The 25,879-nt window shown below is 41.4% G+C and overlaps 2 protein-coding genes across 6 annotated transcripts in view; one reads left to right on the top strand and one right to left on the bottom strand.

Annotated features, from left to right (window-relative positions):
* ELP1 (elongator acetyltransferase complex subunit 1) overlaps positions 1 to 18,745 on the bottom strand; it is a 57,637-nt gene extending 38,892 nt beyond the window's left edge. For 2 of the 3 annotated variants that reach the window (XM_047829247.1, XM_047829248.1), the window contains exons 1-11: positions 18,279 to 18,743; positions 14,295 to 14,457; positions 13,328 to 13,480; positions 13,012 to 13,093; positions 12,191 to 12,271; positions 8,872 to 8,957; positions 7,311 to 7,407; positions 6,900 to 6,990; positions 5,717 to 5,840; positions 4,019 to 4,112; positions 99 to 329 (exon numbers count right to left, since the gene is read on the bottom strand). In XM_047829247.1, coding sequence (XP_047685203.1) covers positions 99 to 329; positions 4,019 to 4,112; positions 5,717 to 5,840; positions 6,900 to 6,990; positions 7,311 to 7,407; positions 8,872 to 8,957; positions 12,191 to 12,271; positions 13,012 to 13,093; positions 13,328 to 13,480; positions 14,295 to 14,444 — 1,189 coding nt within the window. In that variant the 5' untranslated portion in view covers positions 14,445 to 14,457; positions 18,279 to 18,743. Of the gene's footprint in view, positions 1 to 98; positions 330 to 4,018; positions 4,113 to 5,716; positions 5,841 to 6,899; positions 6,991 to 7,310; positions 7,408 to 8,871; positions 8,958 to 12,190; positions 12,272 to 13,011; positions 13,094 to 13,327; positions 13,481 to 14,294; positions 14,458 to 18,278 lie in introns of all 3 variants that reach the window. The other variant, XM_047829249.1, reaches the window with a different exon arrangement.
* A 37-nt stretch (positions 18,746 to 18,782) lies between these two features.
* Positions 18,783 to 25,503, top strand: ABITRAM (actin binding transcription modulator). Of its 3 annotated transcripts, none has more exons than XM_047829255.1 (6): positions 18,783 to 18,930; positions 20,304 to 20,355; positions 21,057 to 21,186; positions 24,127 to 24,203; positions 24,281 to 24,350; positions 24,444 to 25,503. In XM_047829255.1, the coding sequence occupies exons 1-6, from the start codon at positions 18,852 to 18,854 to the stop codon at positions 24,579 to 24,581; spliced, it is 546 nt and encodes a 181-aa protein (XP_047685211.1). In that variant the 5' UTR covers positions 18,783 to 18,851; the 3' UTR covers positions 24,582 to 25,503. The 3 variants fall into 3 exon arrangements, with proteins under 3 accessions (XP_047685211.1, XP_047685212.1, XP_047685213.1); XM_047829256.1 differs by having other exon boundaries at positions 18,802 to 18,930; positions 20,220 to 20,355; XM_047829257.1 differs by lacking the exon at positions 18,783 to 18,930 and adding an exon at positions 19,071 to 19,192 and having other exon boundaries at positions 20,220 to 20,355.
* Positions 25,504 to 25,879: the final 376 nt, after the last annotated feature.

Genomic DNA, 25,879 nt, shown 5'->3' with positions numbered 1-25,879 from the left:
ACAAATCAAAATTCTCCAGTTTTAGTCAAACCATGACATCTGCACGAACAGACTCAGAACCCCCTACAGGCTCATGGAGACGCTTTCCAGCTCCTTACTTCCATCAATGACAGCCACATTTGCCATGTCGCTCGAATTATCTCCTGAGCTCCGGTCAGTCGTCCAGTGCCAGTCATAGCAGAGGTAATGCCAGCCCTGACAGAGAACATGCAGCCGGTACGGGGTCACCAGGTCCCACATCAGAGACACCAGCTTGCTCTTCCCACAGGTGCTGAAGGGCAGACTTTGCTTGAGATACCAGTGGTAGTTCCCAACAGTCCAGAGCTGCACTGCAAGGGGGAGATGAGATGAAGGCCATCAGGCTGGAGGACCAGACTTCATGCCACTTGCCAGATGGGGAAGAATTTTTTCTTTTTCAAATGACCTTTCCTGCTCAGCCTCTTCATTAAAATCATAACATTAACAATAATAACTGTCAAAAAGTAGTTTTCCATGGGGATAAGCTAAGGTCAGAAGCACAAATGTTCAGTTTCCCTCTACTTTCAAACTTTAGGATCATGAGGACAGAAAGGTACTAGGACAACAGTGCTTTAGTGAGTTGTTTCTTCATAAAGATTTAGAAAGAAGAAAATTTGACAATTAGATTAAAAGTATTAAAACACTCAATCCTGGATGTAAGGGCAATCTGGCTGTGACATCTGTCACCCCATTGATTGCCAGGGTTGATTCAGCTGATCTGGCTGGCTCCGGTGTCCCCTTCCTCCCTCACCATTCCATGTGTGTCCCTCCCAAAGCTGCGCACTCCAAGAGGACGACTTTCCCTGAAAGAGGAGGACCGTTCTTCAGTCAAGGGTATACGAGTAGCTGCACTCCCCTGCTAGAACCTCCAAACAAGCTCTCAAGGTCCATTTGTAGGAGAAGGTAGGGTAGTCAAGGTTCTAAGACTCCAGACTAACAGAAGACCATGGGGGAGGGGAAGGGGGGAAAAAAAAGTTACAGAGAGGGAGGGAGGCAAAACCATAAGAGACTCTTAAATACTGAGAACAAAATGAGGGTTGATGGGGCATGGGGGACAGGGGAAAGTGCGTGATGGGCACTGCGGAGGGCATCTGTTGGGATGAGCACTGGGTGTTGTATGGAAACCAATTTGACAATGAATTATATTTAATAAAAAAATAAAAATAAAAAATAAACCACTCAATCCAAGTGCACTAGATTACTATCACTATGCTGTTTTAGGCTCAAGACACTTATTATTTTCTTCCAGGAGCTTTACGTGCAGTTATGTCCACGGCTATCTGGTATTAAGCATGATTCAGCTATCCAAAGAAGATCAGTACTCATCCTTTATCAGCAAGTATCCCTTCCAACATCTGTTAAAAGAATAAGACCTAATCCTGGGGTGGGAAGGAAATGGGGGGATGTTGGTTAAAGAGCACAAACCTTCAGTTATAACTTCAGGGGACCTAACAGACAGCATGGTCACCATAGTTAACGATCTGTATTGCATACCTGAAAGTTGCTATGAGAGTAGGTCTTAAATGTTCTCACCTTAACAACAACCAAAATGGGAATTACGTGAAGTGAATGAAGCATGTTAACCAACTTTACTATGGTAAACATTTCACAATATATATGTGTATCAAATCATCACAGTATACATCTTGAACTTACACAATGTTGTCATAGCAATTAAATCTCAATAAAGCTCGGGGGAAAAGACCTGATCATTTTGAAACCAACCTTTATTAAAGAGAAAACACATATAAACAAATACCTTGACTGTATTAAGGAATTTCTTTTCTTTAAACATCTCCCTGCTCTTTTTTTTTTTAATTTGTTTGTTTGTTTGTTTTGTTTATTTGAGAGACAGAGAGAACAGAGAAGGCAGAGAGAGGGGAAAGAGAGAATCCCAAGCAGGCTCTGTGATATCAGCGCAGAGCTCGATGCAGGGCCTGAACTCACGAACCATGAGATTATGACATGAGCCAAAACCTAGTCTGACACTTAACTGACTGACCCACCCAGGCGCCCCTCTCCCTGCTAATTCTTAATTAACCTAGCAACCACAGCGAATGTAACCTAGTTCTCTAATTAAGCTATTAGAACACTTCTACCTATCTGTGGGTTGCTAAGTTAGACCACATACTCATGCTCTATAAGGACAGATGATGTGACTTCTTATGCAACACTTTTGTCCTGAGCGTATCACAGCACCAGCCCTTGACACCCTGGCTCAAAACTGGTTCTCAACTCTGGCTGCACATTAACAATTGCCTGGGAGCTTTTTAAAAATTTTTTAATGTTTATTTATTTTTGAGACAGAGCACAAGCAGGGAGGGGCAGAGAGGGAGGGAGACACAGAATCTGAAGCAAGCTCCAGGCTCTGAGCTGTCAGCACAGAGCCTGATGCAGGGCTCAAACTCATGAACCATGAGATCATGACCTGAGTCGAGATCAGACACTTAACTGACTGAGCCACCCAGGTGCCCCTATTTTTTAATTAAGTACTGATGTATGGTCCCCATTCTAAAATTTTTTTTTTTTAAACATTTATTTATTTTTGAGACAGAGAGAGACAGAGCATGAATGGGGGAGGGTCAGAGAGAGGGAGACACAAAATCTGAAACAGGCTCCAGGCTCTGAGCTGTCAGCACAGAGCCCGACGCGGGGCTCAAACTCACAGACCGTGAGATCATGACCTGAGCCGAAGTCGGATGCTTAACCGACTGAGCCACCCAGGCGCCCCTGGTCCCCATTCTAACACACTGACTCCAACTCTGAGATGAGGCCTGGATAGTAATTTTTTTCTAACGGAGCAGCCAGCATTGAGGTTTGTGTCACGAATGAATGAATAAATGAGCTTTTAAATAATATTCCAGTTAAAGAAAAAGTTCTGTTGATTAAAAAGTTTGGAAGCCACTTAAAAAATAAGTGAAATGCTTTATGAACAAAACGATTCGGTGCATTGCTGTTGATATGAAAAAATTACAAAACTTTCAACGCCTAATAGCATGAGATTTAATAAGGTGTGGCACAAATACCATACAGCAATTTAAAATTATGCTGATGGGTATGTGAAATGGAAATATGTTTGTGACTTAGTAAAAACAAGTTATAAAACTACACGTATGGTGCCTATATACTTAACAAAAATGAGATCACAGCCATACCGATACACGCACATAAAATATGGAACACAAGAAAATTTTAACAGTGCTCATTACTGAGCAAAAGAATTATGGAATAACTTTTGTTTCTTCTCATCTTTACTTTCTAATGTTTTCACATATTACACACACACCGAAAAATACTATTTACGATGTGATCTACAGTTAAAAAGGCATACAGACGACACTTACTTATATCTAATGCCATTTGTCTTTCGCTGCTACAGTTTTCCTTTAGCTAGCACTTTAACTTCCTGCATAACACCATCCATGCAGAGAAAGCAATGACTTGTGATGGTTAATTTTACATGTCAACTTGGCTAGGCTATGCTGTCTAGCCATTTGATCAAACACTAGTCTAGATGTTGCTGGAAAGTATTTTGTAGATGTGATCACGCTTTAAAATCAATGGACTTTAAAAACAAAAGATTATTTCGTGGGTAGCTCTCATGCAAAGAGTTATGGCCTTAAGAGTTTATGGCGTTAAGAGCAAAAACTGAGGTTTCCCAGAGAAGGAATTCTTCCTCCAGACTGTAACACAGAACCTGCCCGAGTTTCCAGACTGCATGCCTGTCCTTACAGATTTGGGACTCAAGACTGCAACATCAACTCTTGTATTTCCAACCTGCCAGCCTGTCCCCCGAGTCTAATGTCTACAGAGAACCCTGACTGATACCTGACTAAAATTCATAAATAATCAAAACCAAACCACTCCCTCATCTCCACCTACCCCCTCAGTTATCTCTGATTCCACTACAGGACTAAGTAGAAGGGGTAAAGGCAATTCCACAGCCTACTTTCAATTACATTTCATGTGGCATAAAGCTGAGATACTAGTGCTGTCTTACCATAGGTTTTTAGAGTACAATTTTCTTCCCTCTGAAGGTCCTCCAGCCAAACTGCAAGCACAGTGGAATCTGCATTCCAGAACAGGCCGTTTACCTAGTAGGGAAAAAAGACATGTCACTGGCCTTTAACTATATACATATTTCATAATCTTTACGAGAGCTAAATTCCCTGCTCTCACAAACCAAACACTTGAGCTGATCCCTAGCAATAAATTATAAACCTACAGAATCAGTATGAACATACAAAATCAGTATGAACCTACAGAACCTACAAATCTACGTAATAGATCATTATATGCAGGGGACTTTAAAAAAAATGCACTGTGGTTAAAAATTTAAGAGACTTAACAACCAAAAAGAGAGAGAGAGAGAGAGACAGAGAGAGAGACTTAACAACCAAATGCAAGTCGACAGTCTCAGACAATCAGGGAAATTTGAATATAGACTAGGTATTAGGTACTACTAAGGAAATTATTACTAATTTTGTAAGGTGTGATCATGGATTTCTGGCTATACAAAGTATTTTCTTACCTGTTAGAAATGGATATTAAGAATACAATTTCCATCGCTTCTCGGCCTTTTGGCTAAGATCAAGTGTAAAAATACAATTTCCAAAATTAAAACCCCAGGAAACAAAAATGTGTGAGTGCGTGCGTGCGTGCATGCGTGTGTGTGTGTGTGTGTGTGTGTGTGTGTGTGTGTGTGTGTGTGTGTGTTTAGGCTAGAAAGGGGTGATTGGATGAAAAAAGCTCTGCAAAATGCTAATATCTGTTGAAAGTAAGGACATGGGAGTTCATTAAACTCCTCTCTCAACCTTTAGCTTAAGTTCTTTTTTTTTTTTTTTTTTTTTTCAACGTTTATTTATTTTTGGGACAGAGAGAGACAGAGCATGAACGGGGGAGGGGCAGAGAGAGAGGGAGACACAGAATCGGAAACAGGCTCCAGGCTCTGAGCCATCAGCCCAGAGCCCGACGCGGGGCTCGAACTCACGGACCGCGAGATCGTGACCTGGCTGAAGTCGGACGCTTAACCGACTGCGCCACCCAGGCGCCCCTTAAGTTCTTAATTTAAATGTAACATAACTGTATTTATTTTTTTAACATTTATTTATTTTTGACAAAGAGACAGTGTGAGTAGGTGAGGGGCAGAGAGAGAGGGAGACAGAGGGAGAACCTGAAGCAGACTCCAGGTTCTGAGCTGTCAGCACAGAGCCTGATTGGGGGGGAGGGAGGTTCTCCAACCCACGAATCACAAGATCATGACCTGAGCTGAAGTCAGACGCTTAACTGAGCCACCCAGGTGCCCCATAAATGTAACATAATTTTAAATCATTTTTATGTTTACATAATTAAAGATCACCATTCAGTGTTTCTGCTTCAGTAAAAATCCTAATGGTACACAAGTGGCTTAAGGTTTAAATGTTATCAATGAAAAGTATCTATCATTGGAAGCATTATTTTTGTCCAAATAAACAATACTAATTAGGATTTCTATTTCTATCTATGTTTTAACTAGAGTAAGAAAGACTGCCATTTCTTTGCAAAACATCCTTCAAAACAAAAAATTCAGTTATAAGAAGCCACTATTTTTATTACTATCTACTCTGGAGCTTCTGTTTTATACGCCCACATCAGACAGAAACCTCTACAGCTGAGGAAAGTCCCCTAAATTTGATGGTGAAACAACTCAGGCACTTACCTTAACCTCATCTTTGAGGAAAGGAAGTGTAAAATGTCCATGAAGAAGGCCGTTTTTCTCAAAAAACACAATATCCTGCTGACTGGGTTTCTCTTGTGTGGATGCAATCAAACTACCTGAGGGCCTTAACGCAAACATTGAGTGTTAGAATGTCCAAAAGTGCAGCCAACTGTTAAGAACAAGACGAAAGTAAGAGAAACGATTTTTCCAACAAAAAACCTCTACCCAAGGAAGGTTTAGAGCCCACATGACTCTTGGCAAGCAGTTCACATTAGTGATGTATTCCACCTGCCCAGGGAATAGAGTGCCTCTTCGTGATTTGCTCAAAGGCTCCATCTGTCCCCCAAGACTACGGATTTAGACTGCACCAGTGTGACTTTTTAAAAAACCAATACATTATTTAAACTATTCTATTCTAAATATTACATCCCATAAAAACATAATGTATTTCTCCTTCTATCTATGACTTCAGCAACTATGCCATGCTCAGACAGGTATTTAAGACTTCTCAGCCTACTTAAAACATCCCAATCACCTCATCCTGTTTGTATTTGTCTCTATAGCTTTAACTTCAATACCTTTCTCTCTTTGCTCTGTCATCCAATTGTCACTCAAATACAGGTGGGAAAAAGATATCTGAAACTCAGAGACCTAGGGGTTTGGCATATAACAGATGCTACTGAGACAGAGGAGACACTTCTGTCTTTGACCAGGGCAGTTGCGGGCACTAAGCAAGAAGTTTACTGGGCCCAGATCCAGCCTGCATGTTCCTCAGCAAACAGAACCCTCTAGCCTAACAGCTTGTGGCTTGTGCCGACAAAAAAGCCCTTTTCCTAATTTTCACCAAAGCTCCACTGCCCCTGAGAGCCTTGCAGACTGTGACTTCCCTTCTAAGCACCATTTTCTGTTATACACAAGGATTTCATACAGAAGCTCCCTATAAGCTGTAAAATGTGTATATCTTAGAATGACATCTGTGAAGAAGCTGTGAATCTACTATTCAAATTGAATTCAGACTTCAGAAAAACTGCAAAGAGAGAGATATGGGCCTACAGTCAAATGAGTAAAAGTTAATATCCTTTTGTGTTATATAAACACCTGTACCCAACAGGTATCACCACCCCTACCCCGGTTCCAAAATATTCGCTGAGGAAGAAGTTACAAGGTTTCTTTTCGCACTCACTTCCAAGCCAGAGCTGGTCCCAGTCCTGCCACAGGCTCACTGGTGGACTGTAAAGCAAACTCTCGGTTCCATACCCTCACTTTCCGGGCTCCTGGGTGGCAGATAGAGTTAAAATAAAGAAACAGACACATTTAAAATGTTGTCAAGTCAGAACTGTTCCAACATCTTATTAATAAAAACTGCCATGGTTTTACAAAGCTAATTAGATTAATCTTGTTAAGAATTTGTACCCACAAGTAGGAGGCTGGAGCAGATGACCTCAAAGAATTCTTTTAGTTCTTAGCTCTAAATTCACTTAAAATCTAAAGCAGCACCTTGTATGTATAATTTTAAAAAGCCTAAGAAGAAAACCTTCTTGAACTTAATAATAAAATAAAAAATATTTTCTTTAACTGCAATTTATTTCCATACCTGTCTCTGGGCAAACAACACTCACAGCAAAAAACTGGCCGTCACCACGCCAGGTCACTTGTGGTCTATGGTCATCCCAGGGCAAAGCCAACTCGTACTAAAGAGAGGAAGAAACACAAATGTTACTGGGGGACTTAAATGGCCCCAAATCAAACAAACCCCAGACTATTAAAGTTACATCTTTTACATGACATTTAAGCTATCTAGAAAACCATCTTCATAGAATCGTCAGGTACTCTTCTAGAAGGCTTCTCAGACCCAGAAATCATCAAGAAACCAAGAAACCAAAACAAAATCCATCTTCACACATAAAAAAAGTGGCCTCCAAGCACAGCAACAGAGGAAAAGAGCTGCAGATCTGATACTAAACATAATGAGCTGAGGAATCTACTGGGTAACTACTGTAAGGAAATAGATGTTCTGTTTATCTAAATGTAAAGGGATAGAGTTCTGGTTATCTGATTACTGTATAAGCTTTACAACAGCGCAGAGACAAGTTAAAAAGATGAGAGGAAGGTAGGAAGAGAAAAATCAGAGGCAATAAAGCCAGCAGCAATGATGCAAACACGGAAGAGTTCTGTGTTCCGCAGTACAGGAGCAAGAAAGGGCTCTAGCACCACTTATATCCCAGTCCTGAAGGTCTTGAAGTCTTGAAGACAGAGGCCAAATTTACAGGCTGGGGGACAAAAGATCACCTGAGCATTCATTATCACACTCCCGTGACAGGGGGCAGCGGAACGGCACGAGCACCACACTCCGCACAGCGGGGAATACACAAGGCAGCCTAACAAGACATATTCTCAATTGGCAAAGAACACAAACCCTTCCCCTAGTGAAAGGCTGAGATGAGATAGGAGTTACACGGATTGTAGCCAGTAAAGATCAGTAAAGATCAGTAAAGATGGAAAATGTAAATGACAAGCGGTGCATTATTGATCCGCCTGTCCCACGGAGCTCATGGAAATGTCTACATGGATACAAGTAATATCCTTTTCTATTTGCTCAGCCCAAATCTTGGGATCATTCGTTCTTCTCATTCCACATTTAATCCATTATCAATAACTCTGATAGTTCTACCTTCAAAATGTATTCAGAAAAAAGGAAAAAAAATGTATTCAGAGAAAAGGAAAACAGAGTTTCATCCAAAGGGAAAAATCAGAAAAAGTACCTAATTTATGTATGTAGGAAAAATATACAAACATACATAAGAATGATCTACAGTGAATGCAGGATAGCAGCTCTTTCTGGGGAGGAAAGGGAGAGTATCTGGGAGGGATACACAAAATACTTCATTTCTATCTGTGATGATATATTTTTTAAACTGAGTATTAGTTATAATTATTCTTACACTGAATAAAAAATACAAAGCAACTTGGCAATAAGAAAGGAAAAGGGGTCTTTCTAGAATGACTCATTCCGAGGGCTCTAAAGTTTCAGTTTTACTAAAGCAGAAGAGCTCTATCCATTATCAGCCTCTAACAGGACACCTAAGAGCTCCCGGTAGTTGGCAAAACTTGTATTTGTTCCAGTCAAGGTTCTGTTTCCATCAGACCCATCTTACCATTTGCACCTGAAAGGCCGCTTGCCGACCTTCTGATCCATGGAACTGCGTCTCCTTCCTGCCCCATCCCACAGTGATAAACTTGCCTAGAGAGCAATTGATAGAGAACATGCAAGACAACCAATAAGCTACATGAAATGAAATAAAAACAGTTCCACTGCTCTTCTTCATTAAGTAGGTCACTGGCAATTACTTGGGTCCTCTGAGACCTCTCAATAAACTGACTAGCACTCAATATTTGAAAACCAATGTTCCATATCATACACAGCAGTGATTTTTGAAGAATCTGAAATGGTCTTATTTTGGAAAGCACTTCACTGTCATCTTATATATTCTAAATTCCCTCAAGGACAGTCAACAATTCCCACTTCACAAGAATGAAACATGAAGAATTTATGAGATACATCCATGGATAAGAACATTAAACTCAACACAAGAGCTAGGAATAAAATTCTGATTATAATTATTTGGTCAACTAAATGTATCCAACCTTCCTGTCAGTGGTGGTGGGGACTGTAGATTAAGGAATTCACTCCTCACATAGATAGAAAATGAGACCCTCTAAATTTGGCAGAAGCCAAAATTAGAACACAGGCTGTCCACCTTCCAGCCTAAGGTTCTCTCTAAATCACAATATTTCTCTTGCATAAAGTGTGCAGTCAGGTGCTGAAATAATGCAACCCTCTGTTCCAGTAGGCAGGATCAGGCATCCGCCTGCAACAGGTACTACTGACATGTCTCTGAAAGTATCAGGCAGATCCAGGACCCAATACTTCCCTCCTGCCATTGATTCTGACGAAGCAGAGCTGTTTGTAATTTTTTTTTTTAAAATATGAAATTTATTGTCAAATTGGTTTCCACACAACACCCAGTGCTCATCCCAACAGGTGCCCTCCTCAATACCCATCACCCACCCTCCCGTCCCTCCCACCCCCCATCAACCCTCAGTTTGTTCTCAGTTTTTAAGAGTCTCTTATGGTTTGGCTCCCTCCCTCTCTAACCTCTTTTTTTTTTTCCTTCCCCTCCCCCTCGTAATTTCTATATATTACAGGTCAGCAGGATTTCCTGTGTGCTCTGCATGGGTACATGGGAGTACTACAATAGCACAACTTGCATCTGTCTATGAACAGCAATGCTTACCCTGGTGCACACCCCTGTGCTTCTATCTGAAAGTTTCCAGAGATGTAAAGGACCAACGAATGAAGCAAGAGAACTTTTCCAATGGGATCAGACAATAAGTGATGGGGTAAGAGCAGGGATCAGTAAACTACAGCCTGTATCTACATTTACAAATAAATTTTTATTGAAGCACAGCCATGCCCATTCTTTTATGTATTGTCTGTAACTGCTTTCACGCTAAAACAGCAGAGGTGAGTAACTACAACAGAGGCCATGTGGCCTGCAAAGCTGAAAATAACTGCTATCCCGCCCTTCACAGAACAAGTTTGTCAACCCCTGGGTTACAGGGAAAATATCTATTCACCACAATCACAGAGTGATGAGACAAATATATGTCTAAGACCTACGACCCTGACTTGGACCCCCTCTCCCTTGACTTACACTCTATTATTAAGTTTCTTCTGAAAAAGTCAGTGGGATTAGCCAGGCCCAGTGCACTTTGTCATCCAAAGGTGTGCTGGTTACTCCCTCTGTGGCTGTCCTCAAAAAGGATGCCCAGGAGTCCCACCCTAGATCCTAGACTCTTCTAGCACCACACCTGCTCCTGAGTTAAGTTTACCTCCTCCCAAGACTGTAAAGATTCCCTACATGCCACTGACTCCCAATCCACATCTCTGACCTCTCCTGAGCTTCAACCCCTATTTGCCTACTCCACATGGTGATCCCACATGGCCCTTAAATAAATCCAGAACAGAACTCACCATCTACTGCTTACAAGTCAGCATTTCCCTACCTTCCCTCTCAGTTACTGGCATCTTTATTCCCATCACCTGAGCTTCTGACTGGAGCCCCATTAAACTCTTTCTTCCTCACCTTACATACCCAAACCCGTTTATTTCACATTCTAACTACTATTTCTAATTGGCGAAGACAGGAGGAGAATCATGTATACGTATTCCAAAAACATTTCTCAGATAATTCGAAAAACATATCCCCGTCCTCCCTGAAAATCAAATTTTTCCTGAATTCGTTCCACCTTTCGGCCCCACATTCACCTTCCTTATCTCTTACCCGTTTCTTTTACTACCCCTATCTGATCACCCTGTCTCCAGTCTCTTCCCTCTCTACCAATCAACCAATAAATCCGGCATCATCAAAACCTGTCCAAATTTAATCAAAATCTATCCTGTTTATTTCAATTCACAATCATGTCCTGCCAGCAGCAATACAACAGTACTCACGGCTGCCTGAGCAAGCCATGCCGTGTCTATGAAGCATCCATGCCTGGCAATGGATGAATTTCCTTGCTTACACCACACCCCTACCCTCAACTGTCACCCACCCCACACCAATTTAGCCAAGACTCAGCTCAAGCCAGCTTTCTCAAGTCCTCCCTCTCCATTGCTCCCTTCCCCTCACGCTACCCTAATACCTACACACGTTATTAAGGGACTCCTTAAAGGAAAATCTGAATTATCCACACCACCAAACACATTGCTGTGTTCACAGTACCTACCCAAAAATCATCTCTGAATAAATTATTTTTGAATAAATAAATGAGTAGCAACTTTCTAAATGACTTCTCAGAGTTGGGAGAACAAGAAGGCATGAGGTCAGTAATCAGTAAAAGTTAAAATCCCTTCTCCCCCATCCCTTTCCTCAACCGGGCCATCTACCTGGTGCCTTTGTGATGGCCAGAGCTTCCTATACTCAATAAACATCTCCCCTCTTCTCCCCTTTCAATACTCCCACACATCAGCTACATCTTAGGAAGAAAACAATCTGATGGTTCCCATGAAAATGGAGATTCGGGTCCAATCAGTAGGAACAAAGAAATCAGCCTTCTATCCCACCTCTCTTGTTTTTGCCCCAAAACTGTACCCCAGAAATGCTCACTTTATTTTTGCTAGCACAGTTCCTTTCATTGAAGCCCCAGCCTAAGCCTGCCCTGAGGTTTGGGTAACAACTATGCAGGTGACATTAAGCAGATTTCTATTCCCCAGGTTACTGGCAACCTGAACTCTCAGAGCCGGAAACACCGGAGGAATTCCTTGTATGGTCTGGAAAGGGCTAAAGGACCTGGGCTACCAGACACTGATGCATGAAGCTTCACCTTTCATAGTTCTTTGGGTTTCTGAAAATGATCAAACCTGAGAGGAACTTCAGGTCACAAAATGTTTCAAAAGAAAGCTATACTCACTTTCACCAAAATCATCCTGGTGGATCTTCTGTTCCATGATGGGCTCAAAGTCTTTTGTCATCATAATTAGGGTCTGTTGACCTTGGGTGGGCACAAACAAGAATGATTTTGTTTTCACATAACAAATGTGCTATTTCATAAGTATCTACAGCAATGGAAGCTACAGGGCTGGAGTGGAGGAGTTTTAGAGTGAGAACAGGAAAGACACAATTCACTCAAAATATTTTGACTCTCATTTGAAGGAAAAAAACAACAAAACAGCTCTGCCTGCCTAGGTAAGTTACCTGGTGCTTATTCTCAACTGTTTATGAAAGCTAACATGAAAGTCCACCAGCCCTCCTCCACTAACTTCACACTTCACCAAGGTTATCTCTTCAAAAACATACCTCATCAGGGGTGCCAATTTACAGAAGCTCATCTGGAATGAACAGACTCAAAGGGGAAAAAAAGTAGTTTTCAAGAGCTTATGAAGAGGTCCTGAAAGAGCTAGAAGAGCAGTCTTTAGAATCTGTTTAATAACAATTCTTGCTCTTGGAATAGATTAAATATTGCTGGCAATTTTACTGTGGACCTCAGAGTTTTTCCAAGTTTTAGGACTGTTTCTCATTTCCAAAAATTGAAACAGTTATAAGAAATAATTTTTTAAAACAATATACTAAGAGGTGAAATTTAAGTCAAAAAGAACAAATTCCCTCTAGATTGTAACGATGCTATCACTGTTCAAAGAAATTTTCTGAATAAGTACCCCAAAACTTAAGCCTTTAAGGTATTATGCGTCCCGTTTTATAAAAGTCAGAGCGAGAGACCAGGGACAAGCTTACCTGTAGCAAGAAGCACCAGTTCTTGGTCAGGACTCCAACTCATGATGGAGATGCCACTGGCCACACTCCCTACACATTCCAGCTGCCATCAGTAGACAAAAGTGAGCTTTAGAAATACAGCTAACATATAGCTACAGTACAGCTACAGCCAGGCCAACAACTTTTTGTCAAGAAATACATAATGCAAAGACTCTCATTTGCAAAATGCTTAAGTATTATGGCTTTTTTCAAGTATTATGGATTTTTTCAACTTCTACACAAAACACGTGGCTTGAGGCTGCTGGAGATTTCCTCCTCACTGGACCCTTCCACTTACCTGGCATGTGCTGAGATTGCAGAGTATGACATCTCCGGAGGCTGTGGCCACACACACAGACTCCTGATCCAGCAAGTCCTGAATGCCAACAATGCAGCCACTTCCGTCCTCTGGAAGAAAGCCTTCCGCCACTAAAGAAATTTCATTTTTCACCTTTCACCAAAACAAACACATTAGCAAGTTAGGCCAATAGACTTTCAAGACCAATTCATAACATTTCCAAAAATAAATGACTTTTTGATGCTTCTTTTCTAATATAAAAGTTTTCAGAAATTTTTTTTCTAGATTAAAAGCCAAACCTTCATTTGAGAAATATTACAACCCTACAATCTTTAACAACCAAAAAAATAGTTCGCAGGGATGCCTGGCTGGCTCAGTCAGTGGAACATGTGACTCTTAAATCTCGGGGTTGCAGATTCAAGCCCCATGCTGGGGATAGAGACTGCTTAAAAATAAAACGAAAAAAAAAAAAAAAGCTAGTTTATGGGACTTTTTGCCAAGCAAATACTAAACAAAAGCAAGAAGCCTGGTCTCAAAAAATGCCCAATAAAATATAAAGCTAGTAACTATGGTTTTCTAAAATTTCTATAGTATAGGGAAAAAGAACTAAGAATGTAATTACCTAAAATACAAGTAGCAAATTATAGTTAAGGGAAGATATCAGAATCAACTCAAAGAGCTTTTAAATTTGCAATTTTCATTTGCATTCCCAGTTGTGATCCACTGTTATAAACAGTATTTACATGATAGAAGGGGTAAAAAGTAGAGCACCCACACAAAATATAACGCCAGAGTTTTCCCAACTTACATTTGAAACACAAGTAGAGTTAAAGGCAGGTTACTATTCAAGTAATATCTAATACAACATCAATATAAGGCAATGGGAATATTCATTTAGGAGGATACAAATTCAATAAGATTTAAAATAAGGATTATGGGGGAAGTAAGTTTGGAAAAAGTAACTTACTTCCCTTGTGACGGGGTCTATTTCTATCAGTCCATGGTCTGAGCCAATGAGCACTGTCCTCTGTTCAGTTCGGAGAGAAAAGCACTGAGGTTTCCCTGGAGCCTGAATATCCCTGAACTCCAGGGTCCGAAGTAATTTTAGATTTCTCATGATGAAGCAATTCCTGAAAGTACAAATATCTCTTGATGAAGAATTATTACTCTGAGAGAAAGGAACTGCTTAATAGTGACAAATGACACTCAAATTAAGCAAAATGATATAGGGGCAGGGACATGGTAGTTAGAATAACCAAGAAAAAAAGAAAAAGACCTAATCTGAACCCACAGAGGGTTGTGGTCGCAACCTCACCAACTCATTTTGTTTACCTATGGTCTACAAACGGAGGTTCTGAAATCTACCTTATGTTTTTACCCTTTGGGAGAGGCAAGATCCTCAACTTTAAAATTTTTCTTCAAAAAGATTTAACATCAGTTATTCCTCAGGAAAGTTGAAAAGATCAAAATAAATAAGAAAACATCTTATTTTTGCATATTTGAGTATCTTTATAACCTGACTGATTTATAAAATCAGGGGTGTCTGGGTGGCTCAGTTTGTTGAGCATCCAATCATGATCTCAAAGCTCATTGATTAAGCCCCATGTCAGGTTCTGCGATGACAGCGTGGAACTTGCTTGGGATTCTCTCCCTCTCTCCCTGCCTCTCCCCCTGTTGCACACTCTCTCTCTGTCTCAAAATAAATAAACATTTAAAAAATAATAAAATAAAATCATATAAAAATCCATATACATATCCTATCAGTTGAAGAAAATCTAGAATAAAATGGCTTTAATATTACCAGGTAAATTTCTTTGTAAACTAGTTTTCCATGTTTGTTTAAAACATAAATACTGGGGCGCCTGGGTGGCGCAGTCGGTTAAGCGTCCGACTTCAGCCAGGTCACAATCTCGCGGTCCGTGAGTTCGAGCCCCGCGTCGGGCTCTGGGCTGATGGCTCAGAGCCTGGAGCCTGTTTCCGATTCTGTGTCTCCCTCTCTCTCTGCCCCTCACCCGTTCATGCTCTGTCTCTGTCTGTCCCAAAAATAAATAAATGTTAAAAAAAAAAAAAAATTTCCCTTCTTAGAAAGTAGGGAGGGAAATAATTAAAAAATAAAATAAAATAAAACATGAATACTGATATTTTTTAATAAAAGTATATACTGTTCTCAGAGAGGAAAAAAAAAGACACTACGATATTATGGCACTCACAATGACCAATAAATACTGAGGAGCTTGGTGACTTGATATAACTACTTCACATAATTTGGCTTTCCTGGCCTGGTTTTTATCAGTGCAATAGAAAAGGTGAAAAAAGAATGATAAATAGGAAACCTACTTTGGTCTGGCAAAATCAGACCTGCTTAAATATATAACATTAGCTAAGAGAAAAAAACAAATGAATTTTAACATACTGGATATTTATATTCAGATACCTTTAAAGTTTATACGGTTTATAACTGGAAGTCTCTAATTTATGTTAGGGGTGGCAACATACAGACCACAACGGCCTTATTATCACCTTAATTTTATTATCACCTTAATCCAAGATGAATTCTCTCATGTTGCATTTCATACATACGACAATGCAAGAATAAAGACGAGTTCATCTTCATACTACTACAGCACATAATGGTAAGCATAATATGAAAGTACAACATGTAAAGTGGCTTAAGAGGAAGGCAAGACCATACATCACATGGTGGGAGTGAGGAAGAAAATCAAAGCCAACAATGGTTTTGTAAGCTTTGGTGACATTTATATTCAAGAGTTTCTGGAAATTATTTGAACTGATATTATATCATGTAGGTTTTTAATTTAGATCTAATTCTAGATAGAAAGCTTGGTTTTTCAAGAAACTTAAAAATTACATATCTTTATCTTTAAACATCATACAGATGACCACTGACACAGATCTGAAAGGATGGCTAGATGTGAGATGAGAGAATGCCTGGCTACAGAGGAGTAAGCGAGTGATAGAGAAGGAAGAAAAGAGAACAGATGGGCAAAGGGGTCCAATGTAGAGTCTCCAGTGTGTCTTTGATGCCAGTTTATCTAATAATCATGCTGTTACTGTCGCTATTATCAGATCATCAAATGTCTTCCTATGACTCCTGTGAACTTGGCCTCTATTAACCAAAAACCTGTATATCCCTGGGGTCGAGAGACCCCAGGATAAGAATATGGAGGACCGAGACGGAAAGAGCTGAAGACTTTTTCCTGTTATCTTGCTACACCAGTCATCGTCGTCCCAGCAATGGGCCTCCATCCTTGAGGGGCCCTTGGTCCCAGTCCCTGGCACTCCCAGCACCAACCTCATCAGCCCCACTCCAAACGACACTAGCACTAACCCGGCAGTCTCTCTCCAGACACTGAAATCCAGAACACAGGACTCTTCTGAATTTCAGAGTCATCAACACCTGAAGTCAGAGTCCAGTTTTACGATGCCTCTCCTCCAAGATTAGGTCATGATAACTCCATCTTCCCTTGTTTTGAACCTAAGCCCTAAGCTAAGTGTTACAGCTTCTTTCATCAGTTCACATTTTATGTTACCTCACTGCTTTCTTTTGCTTCTTATTCCTCAAATAGCTACTTAACCAATTCTTCATGCTAAATTCAGTTGAAATATTGTGTGGTTTCTACTTTCCTGATTGGACCCTGCGTGACAAACATAGCAAACAACTGGAGTTCTCAAGTCACAGAGCTTCCAAAATCACCGACAAAGGTGAGCTATTAATTTACCTCGCACCAACCCAACCCTTCTAAGCTCAAAAAACTTCTTTAACTTTTCACACCTATCATCCTATTCCCTTATCTTCTCAGAAGCATCCCCTACTCCTTTTCAAGGCTAGGGAAGTAGCAGCCTCCACACTTCCCTGGGACCTCAACTTATTAGTACCCTTTCTTTTACATCTGCAATATCCAGCTCCTCAATGATGAAACCTTTCCCAGTCCTTAAGTGTGCTAAAGATCTCTTCATACCACAGATCAATCCTGTATCCTCTATGAAATTTCTGGCAACTCCTCCAGTCTTTCGCCTCTTGGCTAATTATCGTGCCCATGACTACAAGTACCAGGCAGCTCACTAATGTGCTGACTAGATCTAAATGTCTAGCCCTGACCGTCCCCAAAGTGAACAACGAACCCACATTTTCAACCTTCTGATATTATCACCAAGATGTCTCACAAGCACATCAAATACAACCTGTAAATGGAAGTACTGCTATTATCCTATTCAAGTGAGTTCCTCCTGCTTGAGGACGTGGCATTTCTGTTCTCTCTGTCCCCCAAGATGAAAACGGTCTTTCCCTCGTTTTTGCTCATATTTCATATTAAACTATTCACTGGTTAGCTCTGTTGCTGTCAATACAGTTTCGATTCTTTGCACAATATCTAATTAATCCCATGACCCGGTGTGTGGCCTACACAAACACCTACTAAGCTCTTGGTAAGTGCTAGGATCTGAAGACAAAAGAGGACTCTGTCACTGCCTACAAAGAGGTCACAGTTTAAAGAGAGAGGACCGCATAATATACCACATTAGGTCGAGAAGCACAGGGGGCACCTCCACGAAAAAAGATGCCAGAAGCAGCGCGCAAGACAAATCCAATTCACTAACAGTCGCATATTAATTGATTCGCTTTATTTGGTGCATTAATTGTTCAGCGATATTGTCCCCTCCTGCAAGGAATCCGGAGGCTGGTCAATGTGCCGACCGGGGAGCAACACGTCTTCCCCAGCGTGCCGCTTGCCGCAGACCCCGGATGGCGCTGATGGCAAGTCTCCAAAAAGAGAATTTAAAGGCAAAGGTTATCACGCCATACTCCACTCCCGGGTTTGCTGCAGCAGGGAGAGTTTGCACGCTCGGGGGTCCTCTTCATCAGGACATCCCTTGAGGACACGCCAGGTTCCGTGCCCGCCCATGCCCCGGAGTGAGTCGTTCGAATGCTCACCTGCGCCGCGCTGCGAGGATCCGCAAACAGCGGTGCTCTGCCCTCGCCCCCTCAGCCACGCGTAGCCTGCCCTTCCGGAGCCCGCCCGGGGCTGCACACACGCCCCTCTAGGTCCGCGGCTCTCCAGCTTTCGGGACGCGAATTGGGCCCCCGGGCCGCTGGACCCCCGGGAGGAGTGGCTGGAGAGGGGTCGAAAGGACAACCCGTAAGACTGCAAAGAGCGTGCGAAGCAGACGGGACACACCAACAGCGGCGCGGGAGTGACGTCACGAGGAGGCGGAGGCGTGGCCGGCCTTCTCCGTAGCCCCGGCAAGGTAGGGTGGGGAGCTGTGCCTCCCCCCGCGCCTCTGTCCCTCTGCCCTCCCGCCCACACTACTATTTTCGGTCCCCGATTTGACGTCTGACTTCGAAACACCGTACTGAGAAGCTTCGGTGGCGGAATCTGCCGGGCCAGGAGAGCAGCACGCGTGCGCACACCGTGGCCCGCGCGCCGGAAGCACGTCCTCGCTTCGGGCGTACAAAGAGGAAGTGCTCGGGTCCCGGAAGGCGGGGGTAGTGGCGACCGTGGTCGCCATGGCTACCGAGCCCGGGGCAGAGGGACCCGCAGTGCCTTCGCTCGTGGATCGTTACTTCACTCGTTGGTACAAAGCCGGTAAGAGGGGAATGATGTAAGTCTCTGTTCGGCCGCATTGGCCTGATGTTGTAGGGACGGTGGTGACAGATCATAAGCCACGGGCGCGCGCCCCGGTGCTTTCTCGCCACGTCTGGAGGAACTGGAACTCTCTGTTCCCTTCTAGACGGAAGGAATGGCAATTGCAGACTCAGGGGCCTGAAATACAGCCGGGCGCACTCTGGGGCTGGCGATGTAGTGCGAGTTCAAGGGTGGGTCGCTTGCGGTAAGATACTAGTTTAAGGTGAGATCTCCACCAAGGAAGGGAGGGGTTGGATTGCATTCGCCGTGAGGGCCTGAAAAGCTTCGAGGGGCTCAATCTTATAGCAGTGACCATACACACAATGATTTAAATGAGGTCGAAAACTATAATAGAGGCAGGGATGGAGAGAAGAGGTGGGTTCGAATAGAGGCATTTGGAAAGCAGAATCTAACAGTTTTACTAAAAGTTGCCAGTACCATACACGTGTCAGTTGGAAGTCGGTATCGTGTTGTACTGCTTTGTGTACGCAGTACATATCAGTGGTGGGAGCATCGTTGAGGACTCTTCTCTAGGCCCTACTTGCTCCCTTTCATTCAGGGATAATAGGTGTACTCATTTTTTAAATATTGTGGTATATAATTTTGTAGCCAAACTGAGGTGTTTCCCAGAATCTGAGACTTTCAGAGCTAACATCAAGACCGTCTTGGGTAAATCAGAAACAGTTGGTCACTCTAAAATTGACTAACAAAACATATACTACTGTATTATATAAAGAATGCATTGCTGATGGCACTTTTTCTAATAGAAATAATGAGTGTACTCATTTTAAATATCCATCTATCTATCTATATATAAATGTTTATTTTTGAGTGAGTGAGAGAGAATGAGTGGGGGAGGGCCAGAGAGGGAGGGAGACACAATCCGAAGCAGGCTCCAGACTCTGAGCTGTCAGCACAGAGGACATGTAGGGCTCAAACCCACAGACCGTGATATCATGAGTTGAGCCAAAGTCTGATGCTTAACCAACTAAGTCACTCAGGCATCCCTGAGTGTACTCATTTTCAAGTGAGGATGGAGCAAAATGGAGCAAAGAGTTAGCAAACACTTTAATATTTTTTTTTCAATATATGAAATTTATTGTCAAATTGGTTTCCATCACAATCACTTTAATATTGAATGAATGATTCTTTCTGGGCCAGGGCCCTTTAAGTACTTTACAGGAAGCCTTTATGTATATCTTTTTGGGTAATAAAGGGATACCAAGGATCAGTATGTGTTCAATCTTCAGAATTACCTGTACAAACCAAAGAAAGTACCACACAGTGGGAGTAAATGCCGACCCACCAATCAACAGAGTCATTCATTCTTCTAGATGTCAAAGGCAAACCCTGTGAGGACCACTGTATACTACAGCACTCCAACCGGTAAGCAAATTGGGAATTTTGAATTATAAAAAAAAGTTTCTGGTATTGTAGCCTGGTATGGTCTTGGATTGAACAAATGGTCATTAAATGATTATCTAACACTATATTGAAATGGCATTTATTATAAGAGTTGGGCTGACAAGAATGAGCCTTTCAGTGTCTACTCCAAACAAACTTGATTAACCAAACATCCAAATGGAGGATCCTCATGGAGAGGGCATGCCTTTCTTCTCATCAACCTCAGTGCTACCTAATGACTTCTAATGCTCTTCTTTTTTCTGGGAAGGAAATTCAGTCTCACTTATCCCCCCCCCCCCACCTTTTTTTAAAAAAATTTTTTAATATTTATTTATTTTTGAGACAGAGGGAGACAGAACGTGAGTGGGGGAGGGGCAGAGAGAGAGAGGGAGACACAGAATCTAAAACAGGCTCCAGGCTCTGAGCTGTCAGCACAGAGCCCGACGCAGGGCTCGAACCCACGAACCATGAGATCATGACCTAAGCCGAAGTCGGACGTTTAACTGAGCCAGCCAGGCGCCCCCTCACTTCTCCTCTTTTATTATTGCCTTCCTGTCTTAGTTAAGTTCCAGCAGTAGCCAGAGGAAAATGGGGGAAAACAATAGTGTGAGTAGGAGTACTGTGTCGTATGAGGAAGAATTCTTCCAAACAATAACACAGCACCACATTTTTGCTCCTTACAGAATATGTGTCATCACATTGGCAGAATCTCATCCAGTTCTTCAAAGTGGAAAAACAATCAAAAGCATTTCCTATCAAATCAGCACCAACTGTAGTAGACTTCAGAACAAGGTCTCTGGGAAATTTAAGCGGGTACGTTCCTGTAATTGTCCACTTAAATCTCATAGTAGTCATAGTAGTGACAGATCCAGTCAGTCTTAGAATCCAGGGATATGTGCTCAGCATACTTCCCTGACAGTTTGATGTGCTAATTTTAAGAATACCTTAACCTTAAAGAAATTCTTAGACCAAAAAATGAGGTATTTCAGGAGGAAAAGGATTTGTCATATTTTCGGTTTTGTGCCACCATTCCTGTCACTCCCAGGGTGGAGGATGGAGAAGACGGACCTTTGAAAGGACAACTTTAATACCAATATAACAAGATATTTTTTGTCTCTTCTAGTTTTATGAAGCCAGCATCTTGAGTTGTCTAAAACTTAGGTGACCAACTCTTCTTTAACACGTATTTTCTTTTTTTTTTTTTTTTTTAATTTTTTTTTTTCAACATTTTTTATTTTATTTTTGGGACAGAGAGAGACAGAGCATGAACGGGGGAGGGGCAGAGAGAGAGGGAGACACAGAATCGGAAACAGGCTCCAGGCTCTGAGCCATCAGCCCAGAGCCCGACGCGGGGCTCGAACTCACGGACCGCGAGATCGTGACCTGGCTGAAGTCGGACGCTTAACCGACTGCGCCACCCAGGTGCCCCAACACGTATTTTCAAATATAAATTTAAAAATATCCTGAGATAGTGGGGAAAAAAGTCTGAAAAAAAAAAATAACAGTATTTGCTCCTCACCATTTTCCATTCTTTCATCTTTGCCAATTTGATACAGATCCAGTCACCTTAGCACCTTGTAGCACCACACAGTGCTCAGTTGTAATGTTCTCTCTACCCTCTACAACTCTAGGCAGGGTGGACACATTTTATTAAAAGAGAGCATCACACCAAGGACAATTCAGTAACATACTGAAGTATCCTGACATAGCTACAGGATAGGAAAGTTTCAGTGGATGATTTAGCTCCTTTGTTTTCTGACTTGATACTAAGAGTTTCTGCTAATTACCCTCATCGTTCTAGGAGACCCTGTCTATACTCCCCTTTGTAGGCCTGAAATTCCCTAATAACATACCTTATAAGTATTAATTTTTCCTTGCTCACGAAGCACATGGACTTAGAAAAGCACGAACCTTTCTTAAAAAATAAAGCCTGCAAATTACAAGTATAACAGCTAGTGCTTGTGAGGTTCCTATGATAAATCTTTGTCCAAAATAGTAACACTATTGTTACTGTTGAAGAATAGAGAAGTACCTAAATGTGGAACCCACTACAGATAAGATGTGATTGAATCTCAGCACTGCCAATCATTGATTCTCCCAAGGGAGGTGATACAAAAGGGGTCAAAACATTTCTGCTCTTTTAATACAGACCCAGTGATGGACACACCCTCAGGGACAAATCCTCAGCCCTCCTCGGGAAAAGTGAGGAGCCACACTGACTAGTATTTTGAAATGAAATACCCACGTGTGGAGGACTAAAGCCAGTTGTGGTAGCGTCTGTGTGCTATCTAATGTTTTGAGTGGTAGAGAGGTCATGGAGAATAGCATCTTGACCTCAAATACCCATGTTCACTGTAGGAAAAATTTCTGGGAAAATGAGCAACATGTGAGACATGCATGCAGGAGTTCCCCATGAGCTTCCTTGTAGATATTTGTCAGAACCTCCCCCAGACACACCCATATAGTGGAGTACATGAAACAACAGCCATGCCTTACCCTTCCAACAGATGAATGTCAAAACGCAGTATTCTGGGTTATAGGATAATGGGCAAACTATTCTTATTTGCTATTTAAAATGCTTTTATTTTTCTAAACTTTCCTCAAAGTGAATTCTTTTTAATTAGAAAAATATAACTGCTTCAAGTAGTGTTAGTAATTAACCCTAATAAAGAAGTTCCTTTATCTAGTAAGTTCTAATATAAAAAATAAGTTAGGTCTTAATGAAAGTAACTTTGTATAATATTACTGTCATACTCTGTCATGTTGAATTTTACATTATTGCTTATTGATGGATTTTCTTACACTTTTGAAATCTTTACGTGGCCATGTGTAACTTTCTCATTTACAGTTGATAAAATACATTTTTTTTTAAGTTTTTTTTTTTCTTTTTTTCTTTTGTTAATTTACATCCAAGTTAGTTAGCATATAGTGCAACAATGATTTCAGGGGTAGATTCCTTAATGCCCCTTACCCATTTAGCCCATCCCCCCCTTCCACAAACCCTCCAGTAACTCTCTGTTTGTTCTCCATATTTAGGAGTCTCTTATGTTTTGTCCCTTCTTTGTTTTTATATTATTTTTGTTTCCCTTCCCTTATGTTCATTTGTTTTGTATCTTAAATTCCTCATTCCAGTCATACGATATTTGTCTTTCTCTAATTTCGCTTAGCATAATATCCTCTAGTTCCATCCAAGTAGTTGCAAATGGCGAGATTCCATTCTTTTTGATTGCCGAGTAATACTCCATTGTATATATATATATATATATATACATCTTCTTTATCCATTCATCCAGCGATGGACATTTGGGCTCTTTCCATATTTTGGCTAATGTTGATAGTCATGTGTCCCTTCGAAACAACATGTGTTGATGCCGCATGTGTCTCTTCGAAACAGCACACCTGTATCCCCTGGATAAATGCCTAGCAGTGCAATTGCTGGGTCGTAGGGTAGTTCTATTTTTAGTTTTGTGAGGAACCTCCATACTGTTAAAGTTGATAAAATATATTCTTAATCTTTAAAGTACGCTTTACCTCAGGTGTCTTAGTCTGCTCTTTCCCCTAGAGCCTACGATTATAGCTGCCCTATAGTAGGCACTTACATAAATGTTTGAATAAATGAATATTTTTTCTGTACTAAAGTCATTTTTATTTAAAACACTAGCTCCAGGAGTCCTCATTCTAACACTGAGGGCTGCCTCTCAAAGGAAAGTGAACACATACACTACTTAATAACTTCTTCCCTTTTATTATCAGGGGGCACAGTTTCTAACAGAGCTCGCACCTCTGTGTAAGATTTACTGCTCAGATGGAGAAGAATACACTATATCTAGGTGAGTTACTTTTTAACCACAATTTAGAAGACACAAGGGAGGTAATGTTCTTCAAAACAGTTTTTTTTTTTAAATAGCTGTGTCAGAGGACGGTTGATGGAAGTGAATGAAAACATTCTCCATAAGCCATCTATTCTACAAGAGAAGGTAAAGTGGGGAGAAAAAAGTATGATCCCATCCACATACTTTTTACCTGATTTTACACATCTGACAGTACTAAATCTTCTATTTCCTTTCTAGCCATCCACTGAAGGCTACATTGCAGTTGTGCTGCCCAAATTTGAAGAAAGTAAGAGCATAACAGATGGGTTACTGACACAAAAACAGTATGAAGAAGTCGTGGTGAGGCGCATCACTGCCACGACAGCCACATCATGAGGACCGCAAAGGAGTAACACACAGCGTGGCATGCGCACACTTCCCTGGCCTGAGCGATCAGAGCTCTCAAGACCCAGCACGTGTGAAGCATGCTTCACACCCAGCCATCCGCAGACACGTCTCATCTTAAAATTTAACCTACTTTCCTGTCTTTGTCTTGCATAACAAGCCTCAGTTCCTGTCTGGTCCTCTGTCCTGCCCATGTACTCACTCAATTCTCCTTTTGCTTTTACGTAACAATCGTCAAGCAAGGGGTGTTTTTCTGGTTTTCTTTTTATTGGATTAAAAACAAACAAACAAAAGCACTTTGAGGAAAATTTGGACAAGACACCTATGTTTTAAGTAGCAAAGTAAAAATAATTTACCCATCATCCTGTAACCCGTTGGTGAATAGTACATTTTGACACACTTCTGTTTGAAATGTTATGGCATGATCATTGTTTTTGCCTCAATTTTCCCTCAGTTTGAAGTTAAAAAAAACAATTGGGCTTTTTTACTGAATCTCTGTCTGACGGACGCTACCAAAAATGCTAATGCCGCCCCTTCAGCCCCAGCTCTTCTCCCTCTAGGTTGTAGGGGAGAGGCAGGGTGTAGACTATACCCCCTCTGCCCCTTACACCTCTGGGGTGGCCTTCCTCTCTGCAACCAAATCGAATGGAACACTGTGGCTTTCCTAAACGACGGAATCAGGAAGAGGCTCTCCTAGCGGGGAAGTGCGCTGATACAGTGTTGTAGTCGCTCAGTCTCACGCTCTAGCTACGGGGTAGCCGGCCAAGAGGTTGCTGTAATCCCAAGACACACATGCCTTTGCATGGAACAAAAACTTTCACATCATCTAAACTAAAAACAAAACTGAATAATGGCTTAAGATTGTGTCTTTATTTACACTAAATTTCAAATAAAAGGGCTTCTTAAATTGTAATTTTTTCTTCAGCGCTGCAATATGTATAATTTAAAGATCTCTGTAAATAAAACAGAAGATTTAATTTAATACAGAAGAAATCACCTTACTTGTGAACTCCTTTGCATGCTCAGGTTTCTCTTCAGATCGCATAAATCTTTTGCCTTTTACTTGTGAATTCCTTTGGTTTGGGATCCTCATGCTGTTGAAGTCATGAGTCATCCCTTCCTCACCCCACCTGAACTTAGCAGAATATTCTCACTTCAGGAACATAAAAGTATTCTGTAAATCTACAAGTTATTTTTGACTCACAAGAAAAACTTCTTGACTTGAGTGCCAGCATGACTATCCCCTAAATATACGCACCAGACACAATATAGGTGGTAACTCTACAAAC

Source organism: Prionailurus viverrinus, chromosome D4 (genome assembly GCF_022837055.1).
Source record: "Prionailurus viverrinus isolate Anna chromosome D4, UM_Priviv_1.0, whole genome shotgun sequence".
Taxonomy (NCBI): Eukaryota; Metazoa; Chordata; class Mammalia; order Carnivora; family Felidae; genus Prionailurus; species Prionailurus viverrinus.
This window is presented reverse-complemented; position numbering and strand designations above follow the sequence as displayed.

Coding starts and splice junctions, on each gene's coding strand:
- ABITRAM (XM_047829255.1), top strand. CDS start 18,852: ATGGCTACCGAGCCCGGGGCAGAGGGACCCGCAGTGCCTTCGCTCGTG. Junction 18,931..20,303: donor CACTCGTTGGTACAAAGCCG/GTAAGAGGGGAA, acceptor TCATTCTTCTAG/ATGTCAAAGGCAAACCCTGT. Junction 24,204..24,280: donor GAAGAATACACTATATCTAG/GTGAGTTACTTT, acceptor TTTTTTAAATAG/CTGTGTCAGAGGACGGTTGA.